Source organism: Scedosporium apiospermum (assembly GCF_000732125.1).
Source record: "Scedosporium apiospermum strain IHEM 14462 chromosome Unknown SEQ_SAPIO_0121, whole genome shotgun sequence".
NCBI classification, from domain to species: domain Eukaryota; kingdom Fungi; phylum Ascomycota; class Sordariomycetes; order Microascales; family Microascaceae; genus Scedosporium; species Scedosporium apiospermum.
Window position 1 is genome coordinate 1368976 of NW_015971822.1, and position 21661 is coordinate 1390636.

General features: G+C 52.2%; 9 protein-coding genes and 1 pseudogene across 9 annotated transcripts; 5 read left to right on the forward strand and 5 right to left on the reverse strand.

Moving 5' to 3' along the window:
• Positions 1-843: 843 nt before the first annotated feature.
• SAPIO_CDS8443 (Peptidase C13 family protein) lies at positions 844-2078 on the forward strand (the record flags this gene model as incomplete). The annotated part of the gene is made up of 2 exons (XM_016790071.1): positions 844-1370; positions 1436-2078. 2 exons carry the CDS (start codon positions 844-846, stop codon positions 2076-2078), a joined length of 1170 nt encoding a protein of 389 aa, XP_016640334.1.
• Positions 2079-2620: 542 nt separating this feature from the next.
• SAPIO_CDS8444 (uncharacterized protein) lies at positions 2621-5170 on the forward strand (the record flags this gene model as incomplete). Its single annotated transcript, XM_016790072.1, has 6 exons — positions 2621-2635; positions 2706-3560; positions 3624-3875; positions 3942-4119; positions 4189-4914; positions 4980-5170. The coding sequence occupies 6 exons, from the start codon at positions 2621-2623 to the stop codon at positions 5168-5170; spliced, it is 2217 nt and encodes a 738-aa protein (XP_016640335.1).
• Positions 5171-5518: 348 nt separating this feature from the next.
• SAPIO_CDS8445 (uncharacterized protein) lies at positions 5519-7392 on the reverse strand (the record flags this gene model as incomplete). Its single annotated transcript, XM_016790073.1, has 3 exons — positions 5519-6317; positions 6393-6611; positions 6998-7392. The coding sequence occupies 3 exons, from the start codon at positions 7390-7392 to the stop codon at positions 5519-5521; spliced, it is 1413 nt and encodes a 470-aa protein (XP_016640336.1).
• A 3658-nt stretch (positions 7393-11050) lies between these two features.
• SAPIO_CDS8446 (Uncharacterized protein) lies at positions 11051-12603 on the forward strand (the record flags this gene model as incomplete). The annotated part of the gene is made up of 3 exons (XM_016790074.1): positions 11051-11294; positions 11374-11564; positions 11638-12603. 3 exons carry the CDS (start codon positions 11051-11053, stop codon positions 12601-12603), a joined length of 1401 nt encoding a protein of 466 aa, XP_016640337.1.
• A 445-nt stretch (positions 12604-13048) lies between these two features.
• On the reverse strand, positions 13049-13721 carry SAPIO_CDS8447 (uncharacterized protein; the record flags this gene model as incomplete). Its single annotated transcript, XM_016790075.1, has 2 exons — positions 13049-13413; positions 13553-13721. 2 exons carry the CDS (start codon positions 13719-13721, stop codon positions 13049-13051), a joined length of 534 nt encoding a protein of 177 aa, XP_016640338.1.
• Positions 13722-14857: 1136 nt separating this feature from the next.
• SAPIO_CDS8448 lies at positions 14858-15571 on the reverse strand (annotated as a pseudogene; the record flags this gene model as incomplete).
• A 408-nt stretch (positions 15572-15979) lies between these two features.
• On the forward strand, positions 15980-17015 carry SAPIO_CDS8449 (Diphthine synthase; the record flags this gene model as incomplete). Its single annotated transcript, XM_016790076.1, has 3 exons — positions 15980-16114; positions 16203-16327; positions 16412-17015. 3 exons carry the CDS (start codon positions 15980-15982, stop codon positions 17013-17015), a joined length of 864 nt encoding a protein of 287 aa, XP_016640339.1.
• A 210-nt stretch (positions 17016-17225) lies between these two features.
• Positions 17226-17946, reverse strand: SAPIO_CDS8450 (Protein bli-3; the record flags this gene model as incomplete). The annotated part of the gene is made up of 2 exons (XM_016790077.1): positions 17226-17666; positions 17731-17946. The coding sequence occupies 2 exons, from the start codon at positions 17944-17946 to the stop codon at positions 17226-17228; spliced, it is 657 nt and encodes a 218-aa protein (XP_016640340.1).
• Positions 17947-18652: 706 nt separating this feature from the next.
• Positions 18653-19262, reverse strand: SAPIO_CDS8451 (uncharacterized protein; the record flags this gene model as incomplete). Its single annotated transcript, XM_016790078.1, has 2 exons — positions 18653-19029; positions 19166-19262. 2 exons carry the CDS (start codon positions 19260-19262, stop codon positions 18653-18655), a joined length of 474 nt encoding a protein of 157 aa, XP_016640341.1.
• Positions 19263-19921: 659 nt separating this feature from the next.
• On the forward strand, positions 19922-20944 carry SAPIO_CDS8452 (S-adenosyl-L-methionine-dependentmethyltransferase; the record flags this gene model as incomplete). Its single annotated transcript, XM_016790079.1, has 2 exons — positions 19922-19935; positions 20011-20944. The coding sequence occupies 2 exons, from the start codon at positions 19922-19924 to the stop codon at positions 20942-20944; spliced, it is 948 nt and encodes a 315-aa protein (XP_016640342.1).
• Positions 20945-21661: the final 717 nt, after the last annotated feature.

The following is a 21661-nucleotide window of genomic DNA, read 5'->3' on the forward strand; positions in this document are numbered from 1 at the left end:
TGAGGAAACGGGTCGTTGTGGGTTGTACAGGCGAGGGAAGCTGTGATTTAGTTTGGCAGAAGCTTCACTGCGAGCATCATCGATCGACTCGCACATACGGTATATTTCTTCCTCCAACCAGTGGACTCAATGGCACCGACAAGGATTCAGTATCCCAAGTTGCGCACCTCGGGCCGTGGGGTCATCACCAACATCGTTGCGCCCGTACTTCCTAATATTACTCCGTGAATTGAGCTCCCAAGCTCAAGAAACGGCCCATTTCTCATCACCCCTGTATTACAACTTATCGCACGCTTGGTCTCTACCAGGCAGCCGAATAAACTCGCCACGGATTGGCCGTTGCTACTGTTGAAGCTAATTCCTTTCGGAGGGACAGACCACTTCCCCCAAACCCCTGAATATCGCCATTCCAGCAACAAGAGAAGCAATGATGGGCTGGGATGGTGTGAACAGCGCCGCTGCATGTCGCACGCTGGCTTCCTCCAATCCGAAACGGGATATTAGCCCTGAACAATTTTGGTCCCTGTCGCACTGCACCTGGGCTGTAGCCTCCGAGAGGCACAGCCAGCCAGGCAAAGCCAAACGCCAAGCCGGGACCATTTTGAGACTCACTTGAGTCGATGTTTAAAATGAACAACATGAATAAGTTGAGACGATTAGTCATTACCAGCATCGATGACAAATCACAAAACATCGTTCTTCAGCCACGACCACGTTCTTGACATCATCGCCAGGACAAGGCGCATCGTAGACGGCCTCCCGATATAGTCAAATTCTGGCCGGCCGCTCGGCGCATTATCCCTTCTTTGTCTACCCTCCCCACAAGACTTCGTGCTCTTCGCAATGCGTATCTCCACGCTCGCGGCGCTGACCGCACTCCTCGCCGCCGCCCCTGGCGTTGATGCGCAGCATACAAGCAACTGGGCCGTTCTCGTCGGCACCTCGCGCTTCTGGTTCAACTACCGACATCTCTCCAATGTTCTCTCCATATATCGCACCGTGAAACGTTTAGGCATTCCCGACTCCCAAATCATTCTCATGCTTCCGGATGACATGGCCTGCAACCCTAGAAACGCCTTCCCCGGAACCGTGTATAGTAACTCCGATCGAGCCGTGGACTTGTATGGGGACAATATCGAGGTGGATTATCGTGGATACGAAGTTACCGTTGAGAATTTTATTCGCCTTTTGACCGACAGGGTCGGCGACGAGATGCCAAGGAGCAAGAGGTTATTGACCGATGATCGGAGCAACATTCTCGTCTACATGACCGGACATGGCGGCAATGAGTTCTTAAAGTTCCAAGATGCGGAGGAGATTGGTGCATATGACCTTGCGGACGCCTTTGAGCAGATGTGGGAGAAGAAGAGGTGAGAGATGTCAAGTCTACCAACGGGGTCAGAACGCGATACTCACAAGTTACCCTGCTATCTAGGTACCACGAGATTCTCTTCATGATTGATACTTGCCAAGCCAATACCATGTACAGCAAGCTCTATTCCCCAAATATTATTGCCACCGGCTCATCGGAACTCGATCAATCCTCGTACTCGCATCATGCCGATAACGATGTCGGCGTTGCCGTCATCGACCGATTCACGTACTATAACCTCGAATTCCTCGAAAATCAAGTTCAGGATATGAGCAGCAAGAAAACTGTTGGCGATCTATTTGATAGCTACGACATTAGCAAGATCCACTCCAACCCTGGCTTCCGCTACGATCTGTTCCCTGGCGGCGCGAACGCGGCCCGGAGCCGTCTAATTACCGACTTCTTCGGCAACGTACAGAGCGTCGAAGTCCAGGGCGCCACGAACAGCACTCTTGATGAGGATCTGTTGTCTTTGAGCAGGACCATTGCTGAATTACGGAGAAGGGCCGACGAGCAGGATGCCGCGGAGAAGAATATCACGGGTCCGGCACTACAGCCCGCCGTTGCGAAGCAGAACGTGAGGGTGCCGCTGGCGAAGCCCCTAACAGATGACAACTGGTGGACGAAGAAGATCTATGGTGCTACTGCTGTTGCGGGATGCGCTCTTCTTTGGGGTCTGAGTTCATATTTGGAGAGTGCGGTCTAATGGTAATTAAGACGGAGAAGGATACTTAAAAATCATGGCGGCTCCGTTTCCCGACGGACCTTTTCACGGCCAGTTCTGCCAGGGAACAATCAATTCCCCCTCTTCCGTACCTGGTTTAGATCTCTGACATCTGGAGCGTCCGCTTATGGCCATATTAAGGATGCAGAGGATCGGACGCCACGAACTCACCGAAGAGGGATGAGCAGGCAAACAGAGAAGATATGCGCATATGTATTATTAGCGAGCTAGCATTCAGCGGCGACTTTGTTTGTAGAAAATATACCCCCCAAAAAAAAAGAAGGAGTAATGACAGTCCTGACTTTCCAGCCTCAAAAGAGAAGAGCTCTCACAATGGCAGTGTTGGCAGGTGTTATCAGTTGTGGGGCCTCAAACCGACTTCATAGTTTCTCGAAGAAGGCACATCCATGATCCGTCTCTTGTTGAAAGATCGCACATCAAAACCAGGATGACGAAGTTTCGGCATTTGTTAAGTATGAGGTTTGGTATCCCCTACTCCAGTAGCGCTATACCTTTATGAAATAATGTCCAAGAGCAAAGTGAGTGATTGGCATTGCAGCCGAAATCCCCAGATGACGCAAACTGAGCTCTCAGCTCACACACCCACAGATCCCCCCTCTAATACCACTCCGTGTGGGCTCACGTCTTTCCGCAACTCATTCCCTCGCCTGGTCTTGTGATGGCGAGCTAGCGGTGGCGGGTGACGACTCCCTCCACATCTACTTACCGCATTTTCGAAATGAAGGCGTCCACGGCGACGGCTCCGACGCTGATGAAGAAGGTGAGGAGGGCGGCGCCGAACCGGCAGAGGATAAGCCATGGTTCCTGAGACTTTCGCCAATGGGTAAGCCCCAATACTCGACGGTACCTCTGAGACTCCTTATCCCCCAGGTTACGGACCCGCGGATAAATCGGAAGCTACTGGCGAAGAAGGGTGCCGTTATTCACTACAAGGAGGAAGATGACGATTTTATGGGCGCCGGTGTGGGGGTCGTGACGGGCGTCGGGTCGGCGCTTAACCAGGTGGTGAGCTTGCAGTGGTCGCCGATGGGCGTCGGTCCGAACCTTCGTCCCGTCATCACCGTCCTCCTCACCAAGGGCTATCTTCTCACGCACGGCGAAGTGCTTGATCGGAAGACCGCGCTTATGGACATTAAGGCGCGCGACTTTCGGTTTTGGAAGCTTCTTTGGGGAGTGGGAGCGACTATTCCGTTAGCGGACGCCTCGTCGCCCACGGGGTTTTCAGCCAGCGGGGACAAGATTACGGCCTTTTCTTGGAGCCAGGCGGTGGAGATTGGACGGTGTCTCTTGGCGTATAAGACGGATGGGGAGGAGCTTGTTGTCGAGGCGGTGCAGTACTTGGAGAACGTCACGGAGGAGAACACGAATAATGAGGGTGATCCTGCGTGGAAGATAGACGAAATAGTGAGGGTTGGAATTCCAGGGCCTCACGACAAACTGAGTGTAAGTCCTCCCCATCCTTGTAACCGAAGTAAGGCCATACGCATTTCTAAACGCAAGATGTAGGTTCACGATCCTGACTACACGTCGGCTGGGTCTGGCTTCTCAATAAAATGGAGTCCCTGGTCAGTCGCGGAAGACGGATCTCGGATATCAGCCATCTCGTATCTCGCTCCGCATTATGTTGGCTTCAGACGAGTGACGCTGCAGCCAGGGTGGGAACGTGGGAAGCTACCGAAACTCGAGTTGAGTGAGAACGATATCCTCGGAATATGCACACATCTATCAACAGACGCCTTCACGGAATGGGAAGACACCGTGAGTTAGGCATCTTGTGCTTCTCCGTAGCCGAACCTTAGCTAATGAGCCTTGATTCGATTCCAGGTATGGGATGCAAAAGGTACCAAAATCTGTCGTGGCGTCGTCGTGACGCCTTTTGTGCCCAAACCGTTCGAACTGGATCTTTTAGGACAAGCACCAGTAAGGCCTCAACACCATCCAGTGGCCTGCAAGAGCCTGTACCCTACTGATAGGGGTGTTGATAACCTAAACCCGATCTCAGGTAAGTCAAGGCTGTTTCATTTCTGCTCCCCGCAGACCCTGTATACTAAATGATAATGATGTTGATTAGGGCTCGTGGTGAACTTGCGATCGTCCCCTTCTACCACTCCCACTGAAAACCCAGTTCCTGCCTATGCATTAACCCGCCTTTCGGCCACCTCTACGAACACCAACTGGTTTCAATACAGGAACTCATCGTCCGATTTTGCGGTCCCGACTTGGGTCACTACGCTCCGCAAGCTTGTCAACGCTAGCCTCCCGGAGTCCACATCTCAATACCTCATCGACTCCGAATCAGATTCCGACTCCACCCACTCTCTACCCAGCTCCTTCGGAGAAGAATCAGAAGAGGAGGAAGTAAAGATCGAGATACCCGACGAAGCCACCGTCAAACCTCAGCGCGCACGAATATGGGGCCTAGCACATTCCCCAGGCGCATCTACCACCGCCGTACTTTACTCGAAACACAGCACCCTCATCCCGGACAGAGCCTGCAAATCTCGCGTAGCTTTCGATACGCCGACTCTATCGACATCCCGCCCTTCCACTCCGCAGACGCTAAACGGCAACGGTAATAACACCGCCCAAAGAACAACACCCCTTACTTCTGCCGAAGGAAGAGCTTGGGAGTGGATGTACTCCGGCGGCCCGCCTGTGCCAGGCTTCTCGTCGGAAGCGGAGCCTAAATTAGCAGGCGTGTTTAGCGAGGCCATCGAGGCGTTGGAGTGCCCCCTTTGTACTAAGCAGCTAGAGGTATCTGGCAGTGACTTTATCTGCACAGCCGGTCATATGTTTTGTGAGTTTCGTTCTCATTCCTCTTAACCTTGTTGGTTTTTCCTAACTCCTGTCTTTTTTCTCTAGCCCGGTGCGTAACGTCCGGCCTGCCCATTCTTGCGCCGGCAACCTTTAGGCTTTGCGGGTTGTGTGGACAGCCGAATATGCTCATTGAGGAACTCCTCCGCATCGCTGCCGAACACGGTCTTTCCTCGGACGTGGTCGCGTCTGTGTCCAAGGATGTGTGCAACGGTTGTGGAGGTAAATACATCGTGTAAATGGGATTTTCTGTCTTGTTCTTTTAGCCTAAAGGTCTCATGGATAGGTTGGGTCGGTATGTTTTCTTCGTACTTGAACGGCGAAGTGTGGAAGTTATTGGAGGTCCCATAGTTTCATGTGAAAGAAAGAGTAGTTATTTGATGTTTACGATAAAAAAAATAACAGGGGTTTAATGGTGTTCCTTTGTATCCTGTTTTGTTTATTTATAAATGCTACATATACATTGTATCCTGTAGTAGACGCCCCTTACAACTATGCAAATAATGCCATCACCGTCCTCATCACCCCGGAGGAACCCAAGATAACACACCCAACTGTCACGCACACTATACACAGCCTCTCCAGGCTCAATGACTTTTCGGCCCATTAATCTTCGGAGGCCCACCCGTCCTCCCAAACCCGCACCAACAAGTAGCATCCCCCTCCCTCTCCACCTGCACCACGAGATCCATACCATTCCTAAGCAAAAACTCCCTCACCCTATCTCTCACATCATCCAGCGACGACCCCTTCCCTGCCACGACGTGCACGATTCCCAACAACTTCCTCCCACCGACGCTCCCTTCAGCCTTCTCGGTCTTCTCATCGCCGGCGCTATCGCGATCGTCGAGCCAGAATTTCGGCACGGCGCATCCCGCGACCCCCCTCTGCTGACTGATGCCCGCCAGGATGTTCCGCAAGTTATACTCGACGTCATCCGGTACGCTCAGCAACAACCTCTTGGCCGAGGAGATGACGAGGGGTCGGGCCGATAGGAAGATGAGTACGGAGATGAAGACGGAGGCGGTGGGGTCCCAGCCGCCCCAGTTGGTGAAGTGGGTGAGAAGGGTGGAGACGATGACGGAGGCGCTACCGAGGGTGTCGGCGAGGACGTGGAGGTAGATGCCGTGCATATTTTCGTTATCGTGGGAGTGGCCGTGGTGGTCGTGCGAGTGGGAGTGGGAGTGGGAGCAGCCATCGGAATGGCTATGGCCGTGACTGTGTCCATGATCGTGGCCATGATGGTGGTGGCCAAAGGCGGTAATTCCGACGAGGTTCACGAGCAGACCGAGGATACTCACTACTAGTAACTCGCCGAGGCGTGTAGGTTTAGAGCCGTCCCATATCCTCTCAACGGCTTCGAAGGTGATTTCGACACTGAGCAGACTAAAAGGGAGAGTTGTGTGTCAGAATACCTTGTGAAAATCGCAAGGGAAGGGAATCCCGGTGTAAGTCACTTACATCAGGAGGACTCCATTAGCAAAACCGCTCAAGGTCTCCATCTTCCCAAGGCCATAGGGGAACCGCTGGCTTCTCGGCCATTTGCTCGCAACGGCTGCAACCAGACCAACAAGTAAAGCAACGCAGTCGAAAAACATGTGTACTGTGTCGCTGAGAAGGCCTAGAGAGTCGGTCGCAAAGCCATAAAAGGCCTGGACAACCATGAAGGACACATTGAGACTATGTAGATGCGTGAGTAGTGGGTCACGATTTATACGGGCAGAAATTGACAGCTGCAGGGAAGCTAGACATACAACATGTAATAAAATATGCGCCTTGAGTCTTTGTCGGCCAATATCGCGTGTAGGAGCGGCCATGACACGCAATGCTTTAGGAGTACTCGAGTCAATAGCGACTTCTCGGAAGAGGCTCCAGGGCTGTGGTCATGGGAATGAGAGTGGGAATGCGAATGGTGATCGTGCGAATGGTCATGGTCGTGGTCGTGGTCGTGATCGTGACCATGTGGATGGTCATGAGTGTGAGAGTGGGAGTGAGAGTGGTCGTGTCCGGAATATTCATGATGGTGCTCGTTGCATGTAGTCTCAGTATACCGAGGTAATTGGTACTTGATGGGCGTCGAGTTGGTTGCCGGCGTCATCAGAATCTTCCCACCACCGCCTTCCTCCTTCCACGACGCCGCGATGTTTATAGGTGCTGGCGGCGCCATTCGCTCCCTGGTAGCGTGCCCATTAGCAATGGACTGGAAACCGGAACTCGTGCGCCCCAGGTGCCCGCCTCCACCATCGTCCCCTTCGCGGTCCAAGGAATTGACCCGACCGGCGCGGCCATTGGGTATTATTTGGGCGTCAGGCGTGAGGTAGGACGATATCGAGCCGTGCGGGTGGAGCGTCGGAATGGAGTTTGCGCTGCCATTTGAGTGTGTGTGGGAGTGGCAATGCGAGTGATGAGGATCGTGGATATGTTGGAGCGGAGGAGCTGGGATCGAGTAGGACGAGGTCATGGTTGAGGAGGATGTCGAGCCCGGAAATATATACAGGGAGCTTCGACTCCGGGAGGGAGAGTGGGCGCGGTACCTGTCGTCTTGCTTGCTAGAGGCGGCGAAGGTTGTGCTTCTCTAGGCGTGCGACGCACTTCGGGTAGGTCTGCAGGCGGTCGTAAAAGGCCAATGGTGCTGGCCACGGACAAGGGTCATGAAGTCATATGGTGATAGCCAGAAATTGATATTGATGGTAAGATTCAAAGGCCAGCAAAGAGGAATGTCTCAGCTAAAGTGAACACGAAGGAGAGGCTGGCAGCGACATGAGGGGGCAGCAACGAAGATTGACAGTTTGCCCAGATCGTAGTGTGGCGTCCGGCGCAAGGGGGGCGCTTCTAAGGACCTAGTGAATTGTGGACTTCTACGCAATACAATGCGATCTAACAAAAGAGCAAATTGACGAGGAAAAGTGGATACGATAGGCGAAGGCTAGAGGGTACGGCGATCGGTGGTTATCATTTGGGATCTTGAGGTGTGTCCTCTACGATGGGTGATGATAATGATAACGGCGATATACTTCGTAGAGAGAGAACAGATCGCGTCGTAACTGGGATACCAGGATAGGGGAAAGACCTCGAGCAAGACGCATCACTGGCTGAAATCTGCATCCCTAGTCCGATGCGGAGTCGTACCTGTGCAGTAGGGTCCATAAATGGTAGTGTGGCGTGGACATTAGATGGAAGACTATTGGACAAATACGAAGTATTGGTTGACGGATCCGTTTTGCTCGCCCTCAGAACAACTTGAGGCTGTGAAGGCTCGGGACGAAGCCAGATGTCAGGTACCTCCTGCCCCAATTGGCAATTGGTCCCTGATCTCCACAATTGAAAAGTGCAGTTGGTGACAATTGACAAGAATACACAGGTACAAACACTGAAGTCTCTCGATTGCCTGAAGAGGTGACCGACTTCGTCGCACCTCGAACCTCGAGAGAACGATTGAAGACCTCCGAATGAAGATCAATTACCTTCGGACACAGGTGTAACATTGAAGTTTTACAACATCAACAAAAACTTCTCCGAATGTGAGGCTCAGGTTCACTGTGTCTTTTATTTGGCAATCCCGCATCGGATACCATATTAATGTTAATTACAGCTACACACCAATCGATGGCTTTGCATCTTGGCTTCCCAAGGCGGCAGGCAGTCCACTGATAATAATTAACAGAACGGCTTCCTATTGCTGGCCTTGGTCTATTCAGTCACGCACAACCAGGAATTTCGACAGAGCTGTTGAGCATACCGTCTTCAGATCCTCCTAATTCCAGCGTAGGAGCTTGAATTGATTAATCTGTTGTAGCCTCACCAACGAGCCGTGATTGACTTTGAGGGGGTCGTACAAGTCAATTTTGAACCCTTTCTCTAAGCTGGAATCGAATCTCTTCGGACGACCTGCCGAGCATTTCCATTGCTCAAGGTCCCTGGGGAGGTAATAGTCCCTTGACGCGCTTGGTTTATTAATTAGAATCATACTTGATCCGACATGCTCTCCTGTCGAGACCATTTGACTCGCCAACCTCAACTCGGACAATGCCTGATCACGACGTAGCTCCAGACGAGAGCCTATTTAGACATATCTTCGCGAAAAACCGGCCCTCTTCAGTATCAATCATTGTCCAGAACTGGGGCAAGTGCATATTCACAGCCGTTCTCTCAAGTCCCCTCAAAAGTAGTCGACATTCGTGTGTCATTCGGTTAGAGGCTCAGAATGGCACGTCAACTCTCCATTTTGCCATGGTCGCTGCTATGCAGGAGATCGCTGCCGCCTGCATCCCCGGCCTTGTCCCGAAGACTCTCCAAGTTGGTAGTGCAGTCAACGATAAAGGAAGGCCATTCCAATTTAGTACAATGGAATGAGTCAAAGGAGTCACCCTAGAGGAAGCTTGGGATCAAATGACTGGAGAGAACCGGAGAACTGTCGTAACCGCCGTTGTCGAGGCGTTGTCGAAGCTGCAGACTGCCCGACTTACCGACGCCAAAGTTCAACCGATTCTGCATAGAGTACTTGGTGAAGGAAGCAAGGAGATTCTCAAATATGGCAGTCATTGGGGGACCCGAGACCGGCTTTCTGAATGATGGGCCCTCTTTACTATCTTCCATCGAGTAGAGGTCAAAGTTGAAGAGGTCTTTCTACACCATTCAGCTGATCCCGGAACCGAAAGGACTTGTAATCGAATCTGATTTCGAAGATATTGGTTCACTCACAGTCACCGATTCTGACATGGAGCAGTGGCAGAGAGAAGCAGTCTTCTGTCATAACGATCTTACGCCTCGCAATCTAATCCCCCAGTCAAGTGAAACTCTAGGCGGAAACAAGAAATACAAGCTTGCCGCGATCATCGACTGGGAGCTTGCCAGCTTCTACCCTCCATCATACCAGCCGAGCCTACAGGGTACGTATTTAGGTACTGCTAATCGACATCTTTCGTTCTACTTGCTACTCAAAGAACGAATGAAGGACATCACTCCTCACACCCCGTCGCAGATTTCCCTCTTACGAGCTATGGAGCTTATTTTCGAGTCTCGGCAATGGATGCTTTCGGAGGGCACGAATATTCCCGAAGAGATTCAGGTATTTGCTCCGATTATCCCGGGATAAGCACCCATACGTTGGCTAGGTACGCGAGGTAGAGGGAGGATCATTTCCTGAATTCTCGCGGGACGATGCCTAGAAACTAGAGGACGATGTCGTTGCAGAAATGATTAGTAGAAGACAGGCAAAGGCTGAACCGGACTAGTTTTGCCCATGGCTACGTTTGAATCAACTCCTCAGGCTTCCACTAAAGATCTTTCAGAATGGTACGATATTGTCTATCTGAACGACATGTTGTCAAAGGAGTCCCAGTCGATGAGAACGCCTCCGGTCGTGCCGCCCTTCGTGAGAACATGAGAACAATGAGATCTTGGAGCGTCTCTGACATCACCATCGCTACCAACTGGGGGCATGGTAGTACCCTTCTTAGATAACGACGAAACTAAAGCTCGGCTCTTTTTACAACTGCTGCAAAGGTCGCCCAACATTTGCCAACCTCTTAGCATTTTTAGGTCCTCTCCAGCCAGCGTTCACATCGGTGTTGGACTTCGCTTGAGGTTCGCCAGCTAAGCGCAATTGGCGGCAGGCCAGTCGGGCCGCCAACAGTAACCTCCTCTCTTGACCGCCAGCCAAATCTGGCAGGCGCCTAAATTTAGAACTGTTGCCAAAAGGAGCAGGTGTCTGGCACCGTGAGAGGCAACTGTGACAGAAACAGCACATCATCGATGTTGTAATGGTTTAACATCAATGTGTCTTCATTAATTCGTTGAAAGCTGTTATATCCAAGTACTTATAATCAAACACACCCGCATCCATATTCTTTTTGCCGTTCCGTTGTTTCGTTGTTACGATTGGAGGCAAGCCTCGACTCCAGACCATCCCTTGAGATCGGATTTTGGGATTCTGACAGGTGGCTGAAGCTCTCAAGCTCCCATTTCAGCTTCATCTCAAGCTCTATTACCACAAAGCATCTGCCACAGCACAACACAACGAAGCAAAAAGTGAGGTTTGGCATGAGGCCACAACCTGTCGCTGCCACCGCGATACACGCGACACCCAATATTTTTATGAATGATCCCTGCCTTTGACCATGTCGAATACCCTTGCTTTCCTCTTCACCTTTGTGGCTGGCATTGTAGCCGCCCTCATCCTTATCACCTTCTCCAAGTACCTCATTGCCATTTTCCCAAAGAGGTACAAGCCTGCGCAAGATCCCAAGGATGACCATTACCAGGTCCTCGTCCTCGGTGACATTGGGCGCAGCCCCCGCATGCAATATCATGCTCTTAGCATTGTGAAGAGCGGTTCCAAGGTCGACCTCGTTGGTTACAAGGGTAAGTGGACATGAGGCCTGCACATGGGGCCTGAGATGCCCAGGCCCGCGGCTTTCTAACTCGTGTCTGTGAATTACAGAAACTGCCCGACATCCTGGTCTTGTGGGTAATCCCAATGTCGGCCTCTACCCTCTGACACCGCAGCCAGAGTGGCTCCGATGGCAGATGAGTCTGTTTATTGGCTTGCCGCTCAAGGCAGTATGGCAGTCGTACGACCTCTTTTGCACTCTCGCATATACGGCGCCCGCTGCCAAGTGGATCATTATTCAGGTTCGTTAGAAGCCTTAACATAACCTAAAAGATTGAAGACACCAGCTCACTTACATGACGCCCGCCCTGCTAGAACCCCCCTTCCATCCCGACTCTCCATGTTGCCCTCATCGTCGCCTGGCTTCGAGGTAGCAAGGTCATGGTGGACTGGCACAACTACGGCTACACCATCATGGCCGTCAACCGGAGCCCTCGCAATCCCCTGGTCAAGTTGTACAAGCGCTACGAATGTTTCTTCGGCCGTCGCGTACCCGACGTCAGCGTCACTGTTACCGAAGCCATGGCTCGCCATATGCGCGAGCCGCCCTTCTCATTGAAGATGCCGATCCTAACCCTCCACGACAGACCTGCGGCTACCTTTCAACCTATGACTTCCCAGAAAGAACGCAAAAAATTCCTCTCGGAGCTTCGCGAGACCAAGGACCATGCCGACGACATCATCGCCGGAAAGACCCGGTTGGTGGTCAGCAGCACGTCCTGGACTCCCGACGAGGACTTTGGCATCTTGCTCGAGGGCCTGATCAAGTACGCGGCAGGCGACCCATCCGACGAATCCTCCAAAGGAAAGGCGACGCCTCTCCTCGTCATCATTACCGGGAAGGGCCCCCAGAAGGCCGACTTTGAGAAAATGATGAAGAACCTGAAAGCGGGAGGACATCTCCCCAACGTCGACATCACCACCGCCTGGCTCTCCACGCGGGACTACGCTAGTCTTCTTGCGGCCGCAGATCTCGGCGTATGTCTCCACCGCTCTAGTTCGGGCGTCGATCTACCGATGAAGATTGTCGACATGTTTGGTGCCGGCTTGCCTGTTGCCGCCTACTCGGCCTATGAGAGTTTCGACGAGCTCGTTGAAGAGGGCGTGAATGGGTGCGGTTTCGAGACAGCTGAAGACTTGAGCGTCATCCTCAGGAGATTACTCTCCGGTAAAGACACCGAACTCAAGAAGTTAAAGCAAGGAGCTGTGAAGGAAGGGAGCAGGAGGTGGGATGACGAGTGGGATCCCGTTATCGGAAAGGCTCTGGGCCTGGTTACATAGAGAACGAGGAGAACCAATTTGTACTTGTAATGTATTGAGATATTCATCAATAAGTTTGTAAGGCTATGATGCCTGCGAAAGCAAACTAGGGACAACTCATAAACCAGAGGGCCAGTACCGAACGCCTCGATCCTTCCGCTCCTCACAGCTGATCTCATGCTTCGCTGACAATGACGAAAATACGTCAAGGAATATACCAAGGTGGAAGAAGAGAAAAGCTCGCAAACCTCCCCCGAGTAACATAATGTTCCAGCTGGCTATGCACACTCCGGAAGAAGAAGGAAAATTCAAAAATGACAGTACCCTCGGAGCAAATGCTGTGCATGATAAAATCCTCCCCGGCATAAGAGTTATAGTAACCCCCGCTTTCCACTCCGCCCCTCTGGCAAGCTTCCGAACTGTCAAGCCCCGGCACCTTTTTTGCATATGCCCTTTTCCTTCCTATTCAATCTTCTCCAAGACTCTCCCTAACACACTTCCTACACCTCTTCCTGAATTCTTTATGCTTGCCATCCCTCTCCTCCCTGAATAGCCTCGCCGCCTCAACGTTGGCGGGTGACTCGTCGTTTGGAGAATAGAAAAGCGAAATGACGCTGAGCAGGATTGTCTCGGGGGTCTGGACGGGACTCCAGCGCTCGGAGGCGGATTCGTAGCCGTAGAGGTCCTCGCCGGGAGGGTGCAGGATGGAGATGCAGAGCTTGCCGTCGGCGTAGATGTTGGGGTGGAAGGGGATGGGTTGTTGGAAGGTCATCGAGGGAGGGCTGAGCGGGTAGTTGCTGGGGAAGTTGAGGTGGGCTCGAAAATTGCCCCCTGTTTTTTATAATAATTTATGTCAGTAAAAATGTTAGAAAAGGGAGTTTGACCCCTTCCTGGAGGGTGTAGGGTAATGTGGAAAAAGAAAGGTGGTTGTTCAGGGGGTGGTCGGGGAGGTACTGGGCAAGAAACTCACCGCCGTAGTATTTGCAGTCGTCATTGATCATAAGCATAACCTCCCACTCAAAGATGTTGTTATCGTTGACAAGGCCGCAGGAAATTCCAGGGATGTCCTTGCTTCGTTGCATCTCCTTCAGTTGCCGGCGGAGAAGGGAAGCCGCCGCGGCGCTTGAGGAGGAGGTCATCGCGAATCCGGCTCTCGAAGCTTGGCGATATCTATGATGGAGGGGGGAGAAGGAGTCGGCGGCTATTCAACGGAGCAGGCCGAAGTTGCGTTCAGAATTCGCCAGGAGAGTGTAATGGGTGGCTCGGAGGAATGGGTGGAAGACGAAGACGCTGAAGCTGGTAGTAAGAAGACTTTAATATTTTCGACAGGAGGGTACAAGAGGGTGGCTTTGTAGAGAAAAGGTAAAATACCAAGACGTAATTATCGTGTCGAATTGTCGCTGCACGTTTGAGAAGGTGCAGCCAGAGCCGGTTTTGTACTTGGAGGTTGTCAGGCAAGACTCGGGACCCTGCTAGATTTTGACCGAGACGCAAGGGTTCCAGGCGCGGGGCAGAGTGGCGGGGTCGTTTTATGATGGCATTTTGGGGAACATCAAGGTTACAAGCACTTGTCGGTATCTTGGCGCTCGGTGAGACCTATGGAGAACCTTCAGGCTCATAGATAGTGAAGAGTCAGTTGTATGCTTATTTCTCAGGAAATTCACCCATTGGAATTCTTCACGGAAACGCACGAATAGCCCAGAAGTTGTCTGGAGAAAAAAGTCCAATTCAATTCGCTATATCTTCCTCCTTCCACTTGATTCGTTTCGATAAATGGCAACTATTCTCTTGAAATCCATTTTAACTACACCAATCCGTTGAAACAGGCCCCAGTACTCCAGAACCCTCTGACACGAGGAACAATATGAAATTCTGTTTGAGAGCATGTATTATAATCCAGGGCGTCACATTTCAAGAGCTGCCACTCCACCTTATCGGAGCTCCTTTGTCCATGGAATCGCCTATCTGGTCCGCTGGAAGCGGTTTGTGTTTCGACCCTTCTAGATGCTAGTAGCTCTCAAAAAAGGCAGCAACTATATAGCCGTCTTAACCGCGGGTCGCCCACCACTCATAGGAAACAGCCGGCCTCTTCGCATTGCGATTAGAACGCTTTCGACACCACCTTGAGAGGTTCCCCCGCTTGGCCGAATCTCGGAGCGAGTTCTGTATCCTATGAGCAGTTGGGAATGGATGCCATACAATGGCCCAGAGCGGAGTCAACGTGCTCGAGACCGCAGGCAGGCCTTTCCCTATTTTCCACTTCGGAACCCATGGCTCATTTCTTCGAAGTCCCGAACCCAGTAAACCCCATCTGCGCCATCATGTCATCCTCATCATGCTCTCCTTCTATCCGCACATCCTCGCCGTAGTCCATCTTCGCCCTAGCAGCCTGCTCTTTCTCCGCCCTCTTCTTCTCCTCCTGCTCCCTCTTCCTCTTCCGCCGCTCCTCCTGCTCTTTGATCCTCTCCTTCTCCCTCAAGGCCAGCCTATCTTCCAAGGACGTCGCCTTCTCAGATTCGAGATCCTTCCTCCTCTGTACATGCCACAATATCCTTTCCCGAACCTCCTCCACAGTAGCCCTCTGCACTTTCCCCGTATGGCCCGTCGCGATCAAATGCTGCATCGTATTCAGATGATCGATGAACTGCTTATTATCCTTAAACGTGAGATCGCACGCCTCGCAGTAGAAACCGGCTCCTCTCCCCCTCTTCCCCGTCGCCGCTCCCGCCGGAACTAGCTGCACTTTTCCCACGCGCTCGCTGACATCGAGGGCGGCTTTTCGAGCGGATATGAGCTCCTCGTTGCCCGTGGGCTGTCGGACGTATTTTTTCCCGGCGAGTCGGGCCTCGTAGCGGGCTTTGGCTTCTTCACGCTCTTTGGCCTCCTTTTCTTTTGCGCGGGCTGCATATTCTTCGGGGTCGTATTTTTTGCGGAAGTCGGTGTCGCCGGCTGGCGCGCCGTAGGCGCCGCCGTCCTTGGATGAAGACATGGTTAACTGGTGCTTTTATTCGCGGCGGGAGAACGTTTTGAGATGGGTTCTGGAGTTAAAGTTAAGGGCTGGAGGTGGGATTGCGTGTAGTATCGGGGATTTGGTGAAGGGGCGAACGTGGGAGGTCGTGGGAGCAAATGTTTGGAGAGGTTGGTGGAAAGGAGCTTGGGTTTGGCGGCTTCTGGGGGCAAGCTCTGAAGCACCAAAGTACCAGACTGTCCCTTACATTAGCACAACCCCATTGGGGTGTCCCTAGTTATTATCGCGGGGTACGTGGGGCATCCAGCATTGTCGCCAAAATTTCCTGCAACCCCGCCAGCATTGGGAGGTTGAACCTTGAACCGGACTTCATCATCGCTGGACTTGTGTAAACTCCTTGTTAATTATACTCCTGGACACCACTTCACGATGCTCTATCTTGTTGGATTAGGCCTGGGTGATGAGACTGACATCACCCTCAAGGGCCTTGAGGTGGTCAAGAAATCTGCGCGAGTCTATCTTGAAGCGTATACTAGCATCCTCCTCGTCGACAAGTCTATCTTGGTGCGTTTTCACCCATCCCGACCCAAATATACACTCATATATGAATCCTCAACATAGGCAGGCTAACAAAGTGGGCTTATCATAGTAGGAGTCTTACTATGGTCGCGAAGTCATCATCGCCGACCGCGAAATGGTCGAGTCCAGCAGCGACGAAATCCTAGAGGGCGCTGACACTGTAGACGTCGCATTCCTGGTTGTCGGAGATCCTTTCGGGTAGGTTATTCCCATTTATTCGGAGGCGGCATCTTCAGATACTCGAAGGCAGCCCCGACTTACTTGCCCCTTCTCCCCATTCAGTGCCACAACCCACACCGATCTCGTTATCCGCGCCCGCGAAAAGTCGATCCCCGTCCGCACAGTTCCCAATGCCTCCATTCTATCCGCCATCGGCGCTGCCGGACTCCAGCTCTATCACTTCGGCCAGACCGTGTCCATGGTCTTCTTCACAGACAATTGGCGCCCGGCGTCTTTCTACGACCGGATACGTGAGAACCGATCCATCGGCCTGCACACCCTCGTTCTCCTGGATATCAAGGTGAAGGAGCAGAGTCTGGAGAATATGGCGAGGGGAAGGAAGATATACGAGCCGCCGAGGTACATGACCGTCGGTCAATGCGCGCAACAAATGCTAGAGATTGAGGAGGAGAAGAAGGAGGGCGTATATGGACCAGAAAGCCTTGCTGTCGGCGCCGCGAGGGTAGGTGGCGAGACGGAGAAGTTTGTTGCGGGTACGCTCAAAGAGCTCTGTGATGCCGACGATATCCTTGGAGGGCCTCTGCATAGTCTTATACTCCTTGGAACCGGCACGCATGAGCTCGAGCACGAATATGTGCGAGAGTTTGCACTGGATAAGGAAAACTGGGATCGGATTTGGGCTGAAAACTATCAGAGCAAGAAATAATGAATATCTAGAATCAGGTACTTCTCATTCCTCTGTCCGCCGTTGTCCCGGAATTTCCCGTTTCTAATTTCAGTAGAGTTTTTCTTATTACTTGTTACATTTTTGAATTTTGTTGGTCATATCTAACTAAGAAAAGAAAAAGATCCCCGACTTGTTCATGTTCATACAGTCCAATCTAGTCCCTGACAGCTTCAATGTTCCTTTCTATCCTTAGGACGACGCAGTAGCAGTAGCACTACCGCCCGACCTCCACTGGTTCACCTCTTCCGCCGTAATCTCCCTCAACTTCGTCATATGGCCAGGCTGGCCCATCACCCCATGAACCGCCTCAGCCGCCCGAGTAAACAGACCCCCATCCGACAGCGAACACGTGGCCGTATCCATCTTGACGCGAATCATGCCCAGACGAGGATCGGAAGCGGAGCCGTCGTGCTTGCCGTCGCCGAGATCGCCGAGCCAGGTCTTCAGCACGGGGTTATAGTAGCGTTCAATCATGGCGCGGTCCTTGATGATGGAGGCAGAACCGGCGATGGAGGCCCAGTCGCCGGCAGTATTGACGAAGGAGACGTTGACGTGGGGGTCGACGGAGAGTTCTTCGACCTTGTGTGAGGCGGTGTTTGTGTAGAAGAGCAGATCGGTGCCGTTGGATTCCTTAGCCCGTCTGTATTAGTGTTTCTGTATTACCTTCATTGGGCGTTTAAGGAGGAGGACTTACAGTGGCGGACAGCTGCATGCATCGAGAGGCGAGGAGCCCGGTGTTGGAATCCCTCGTGGTGAGCATGCCGTGCTTGCACTTGTGGATGAAGTTGAGGAGGCTGTCCATCTTGACTTTGAGCGGCACATCGTTCTGGTGGACCTTGGCCGTGTAAGGGTCGGCGGGCTTGTCGCCGACCTTGGTAGGGTTAGGGTTATGTGACATAGTAGAAGTCATTTTGAATTCTTTGAAGTTTTCGAAAATCTTATAATCTTGATGGTATTTCTCTTGTTGGATATCAAGCAAGTTATCAAATTATGGGAAGCCCGGACTAGTCTTCTGATCTTTATATATCTCTCATTACCCCCATCGAGTTTTTCCTTGCGAGTCCGACTTTGGATTATCTTGAGTAGCGGGGAGTAATGATGACGTCAAACCGCCTAATGAACTACGACAACGGCCATTGTCTTCCATCAACCTGGTGACAGGATGCTACCATCATTGTTTAATATATCGATCATGATCCTCGCATATGCCGTAGATCGAGTTGCCATTGGCACGGCTTTTGACGGTTGTAGGAGTCAGATCATCCCTTTGGAATTGAAAGTGGATCACAGATGTCGTATCGGGAGCCCTCGTATGGAATTCTTTGTGTAGATCAGGTTCTAGGTGGTGGTTTGAAGGCTCTCAGTTCATATTAAGCTCGAGCCTACATGGACTCCACTGAAAAGAGATACTCCAGGAGAGGATGGTCGCCCCGCCGGATGAACATGCCTGAGAATGATACCCTGAGGAAATAGACTTTCTATGACCCCTTCCGACCACGTCTATCACACGTTCTACCCTCCATGGCAATGCCTCCTAACAATATGCTTTGGCTCCGAAGTAACTCCTCTCGCCCCCAGGGGGTATGCTGTTCTACCAGGGCAGGTCGGTCACAGCATCACAGCTTCCCAACAGCCTTGAGCGCCCTCTCCCCGTCGACGAGTACACACCAGCCCTCACGCCCCACACCGCCTTCGCCAGCAACTACCGCCTTGAAAGCAGCTGGCTCCTCCCTTGCGACGCGCAGAACCTCATCGTTGAAGCTTCCAGGCTGGAGCCAGACCGCACGTATGCCGAGCCGCTTCGCGTCGCGCAATACTTGTAGAGTGGCTGCGGGCGGAGTGACGATGGACAGGGCAGTCTCGGTAGGCGAAGGGAGAGCGGAAATGCTGGGCAGCGCGGGGAAAGGTTCGGGTCGGGAGGCGAGGGTGATGGTGGAGGCGGTGGGGTTGATGGGCGTTACGGGGAGGTCGTGGGCATGGTACCAATTGAAGACTGGAGAGGAAATAGGGGCCGTTGTTAGTACAGGTAGATTCAAATTACATAGGAGAGACTTCTGGGGGTTCGTAAATTTGTAGTCTTGCTAGAGCGAACGAAGCACAGCGTTGAGGAGAGGAATGCGACGACTTACTCTTGTTGCCGAATTTGGAGGGGTTCGAGCTTGCGCCGACAACGGCGAAGAGCGGCGAAGAAAAGAAGGCCCTCGCTGTCGCTTCGGTGGCTGCCATGATTGGGCTGATCAAGGATTTCAATTGATCCAAAACAAAATATTGGGATTATGCGAGTGCCAAAAAAAGCAAGTAGCTTTTTGACTTTTAAACTTCGCAGGGAACGCAGCGCAGCACGAGGTGTGATGGCGACGCAGCTTGTCAGCTTGTTGGAGAGCGAATCTGGGGAAAGCTGGCTCGGCACGCGGGTCGAGCAAATAGCAGAGTGGCGGGGCCTCGGTTGTGATGATGCAATCTGGAGTTTGTGGGGGGTTGCGCTGGTCTGCTGCTAGTCTCCAGACTCCAGGTCAGCTGGTGGTCTCTTGCCGCTTAGCTTTCGTTGATCGCATCAATCAATTTCATCAAAGTTGGTCCAAGTGCTCGCTCACTCAATCCCTTGATCGATGGTCTGCGAAGGGCGCGGAGGTGTCGGGAATCGGGATTACCTCCGAGGCATCGGTTGCAACTCTCCTCTCGATGCATCGCAAACGTAGAAATCGATGGGTCATTTCCGATTGATATATTTGGACTGAGCGACTGCATTTCCGAGGACAAACATTACTCACTTTCCCTGCATTTACTTGTCCATCGATCTACCAACAAATCTAAGTAGAGTTGGGTCGTTTACACATCCATTGAGCCGTCGCCATCCATTAATAATTGATATTGGAACACCAGCGATGTCTATCTTTGGGTAATAAATAAACCTATCACTATGATGACTTGTCGGATCAGTCTTCCTTGTTACTCTCACTAATACCACTGCCAGACGCACCACTTATTCGGCAGCCAGCTATGCCGCCTTTCGGCCGTCATACCCCCCGGCCCTCTTTAACAGGATTCTTTCGTTCCACGAACAAGGTCGTCAGATCCGCTCGACTCCCGATGCAGGGACGCTTCTTGACCTCGGCTGCGGCCACGGCCTCATCGCCCGGGCCCTAAGCTCCGACTTTCGTCGTGTCATCGGCCTTGACCCTAGTGCCGGCATGGTTGAGCAAGCCCGATCGATGACCACCGGGAAGGCGAGTAATGTCGAGTTCAGGCAGGGCAAGGCTGAGGAACTCGGCTTCCTAGGAGAAGGGGAAGTCGATATGGTTGTCGTGGGACAAGCAGCGCACTGGTTTAATCTGGATAAACTATGGGCAGAGCTGGGCCGGGTCGTGAAGAGGGGAGGTACGCTTGCGATATGGGGGTACAAAGACAACATCATTGTCGGACAGCCACTGGCGACTAAGATATACGACGAGTTTACCTACAGCGAGAAGGAAGTTGCACCTGGGATGGAGAGCATGAACGCCTACTGGGAAAAGCCGGGAAGGGACTTGATCCGGGCTTCATTGGACGTCGTCCGGCCGCCCCCGAGCGAATGGAAAGAGCTAGCAAGAGATACGTACGAACCGAACCGGGAGACATGTAGGGTAAGTCAAGCTGAAGCAGAGTCTGCATGGTTACAGAGGAGGATGAAGCTTGGCGAGTTTGAGGGATACGTGAGGTCGTTCAGTGCTTATAGGGGCTGGAAAGATGCTCATCCGGATGCGAAGAGCAGGGCAGAAGGAGGCTCGGACGGAGATGTTGTTGATGTCATGTTTGACCACATTCTTGACGCTGTCCCAGCGTGGAAGGAGTTGGGGCCAGAGAGATGGAGAGAGGCCGAGATAGACGCAGTCTGGGGAACGGTCTTGATTGTAGCGAGGAAACTGTGAGAGAAGGAGTGCAGCTCGGTTACTTCACACTTGCATCTAACGCAGTCCATGTAGCTATGTACAAGCCCAACTCTTTTTTATTTTCTGCTTCTCTGCGTAAATGTATTAGATCAAGGATGAAGTCTGTTTGTGGTTGAGCGCGGCGCGAGTTCTTGAAGCTGGCAGGCTGGCAGGCTGGCAGGCTGGCGCCAACTGTTCAATCAATTGAAGGCCGTTGCCCAGCGACCGTCAATTGATTGTTGACTTTCCTGTGCACCGTATGAGTGGTTGCAGGAAGTTTGCCCCACCTAACTTCTTAGTCGTCGCCCCTGATCCCCGGCAGCAGCCTGAGCTGGCTGCACTATTTTATACAGCGGGTATAATTGCAGGACTATTTGTGCCTCTCCTTGTATTATGGCTTGGATACTGCCGAATATTGGTCCTTGCTTTAGCATTAATCCTTAATATTAAGAGGGCCTTCGAGGCTTTGACTGACCCTCTTCTTCTCCTTAACATTCTCTTCTCTGGAATCTTAACAATCGTATCTTCCTCAAATCTGACTCGAAAATCGCCTTTCTGCCTTTGTCTCGCTTCCAGGTCTCATTCCAGCACACCTCCCTTACTCTAAAAGACCCTCGCACTTTATCAAAATGGTGAGTTACACTAGATCGAGCCGATTCAGCTCAACTTCAGCTGTGTTTACAGTTGGACGTCTGTTGCCCGGAACTCCCACTGTCG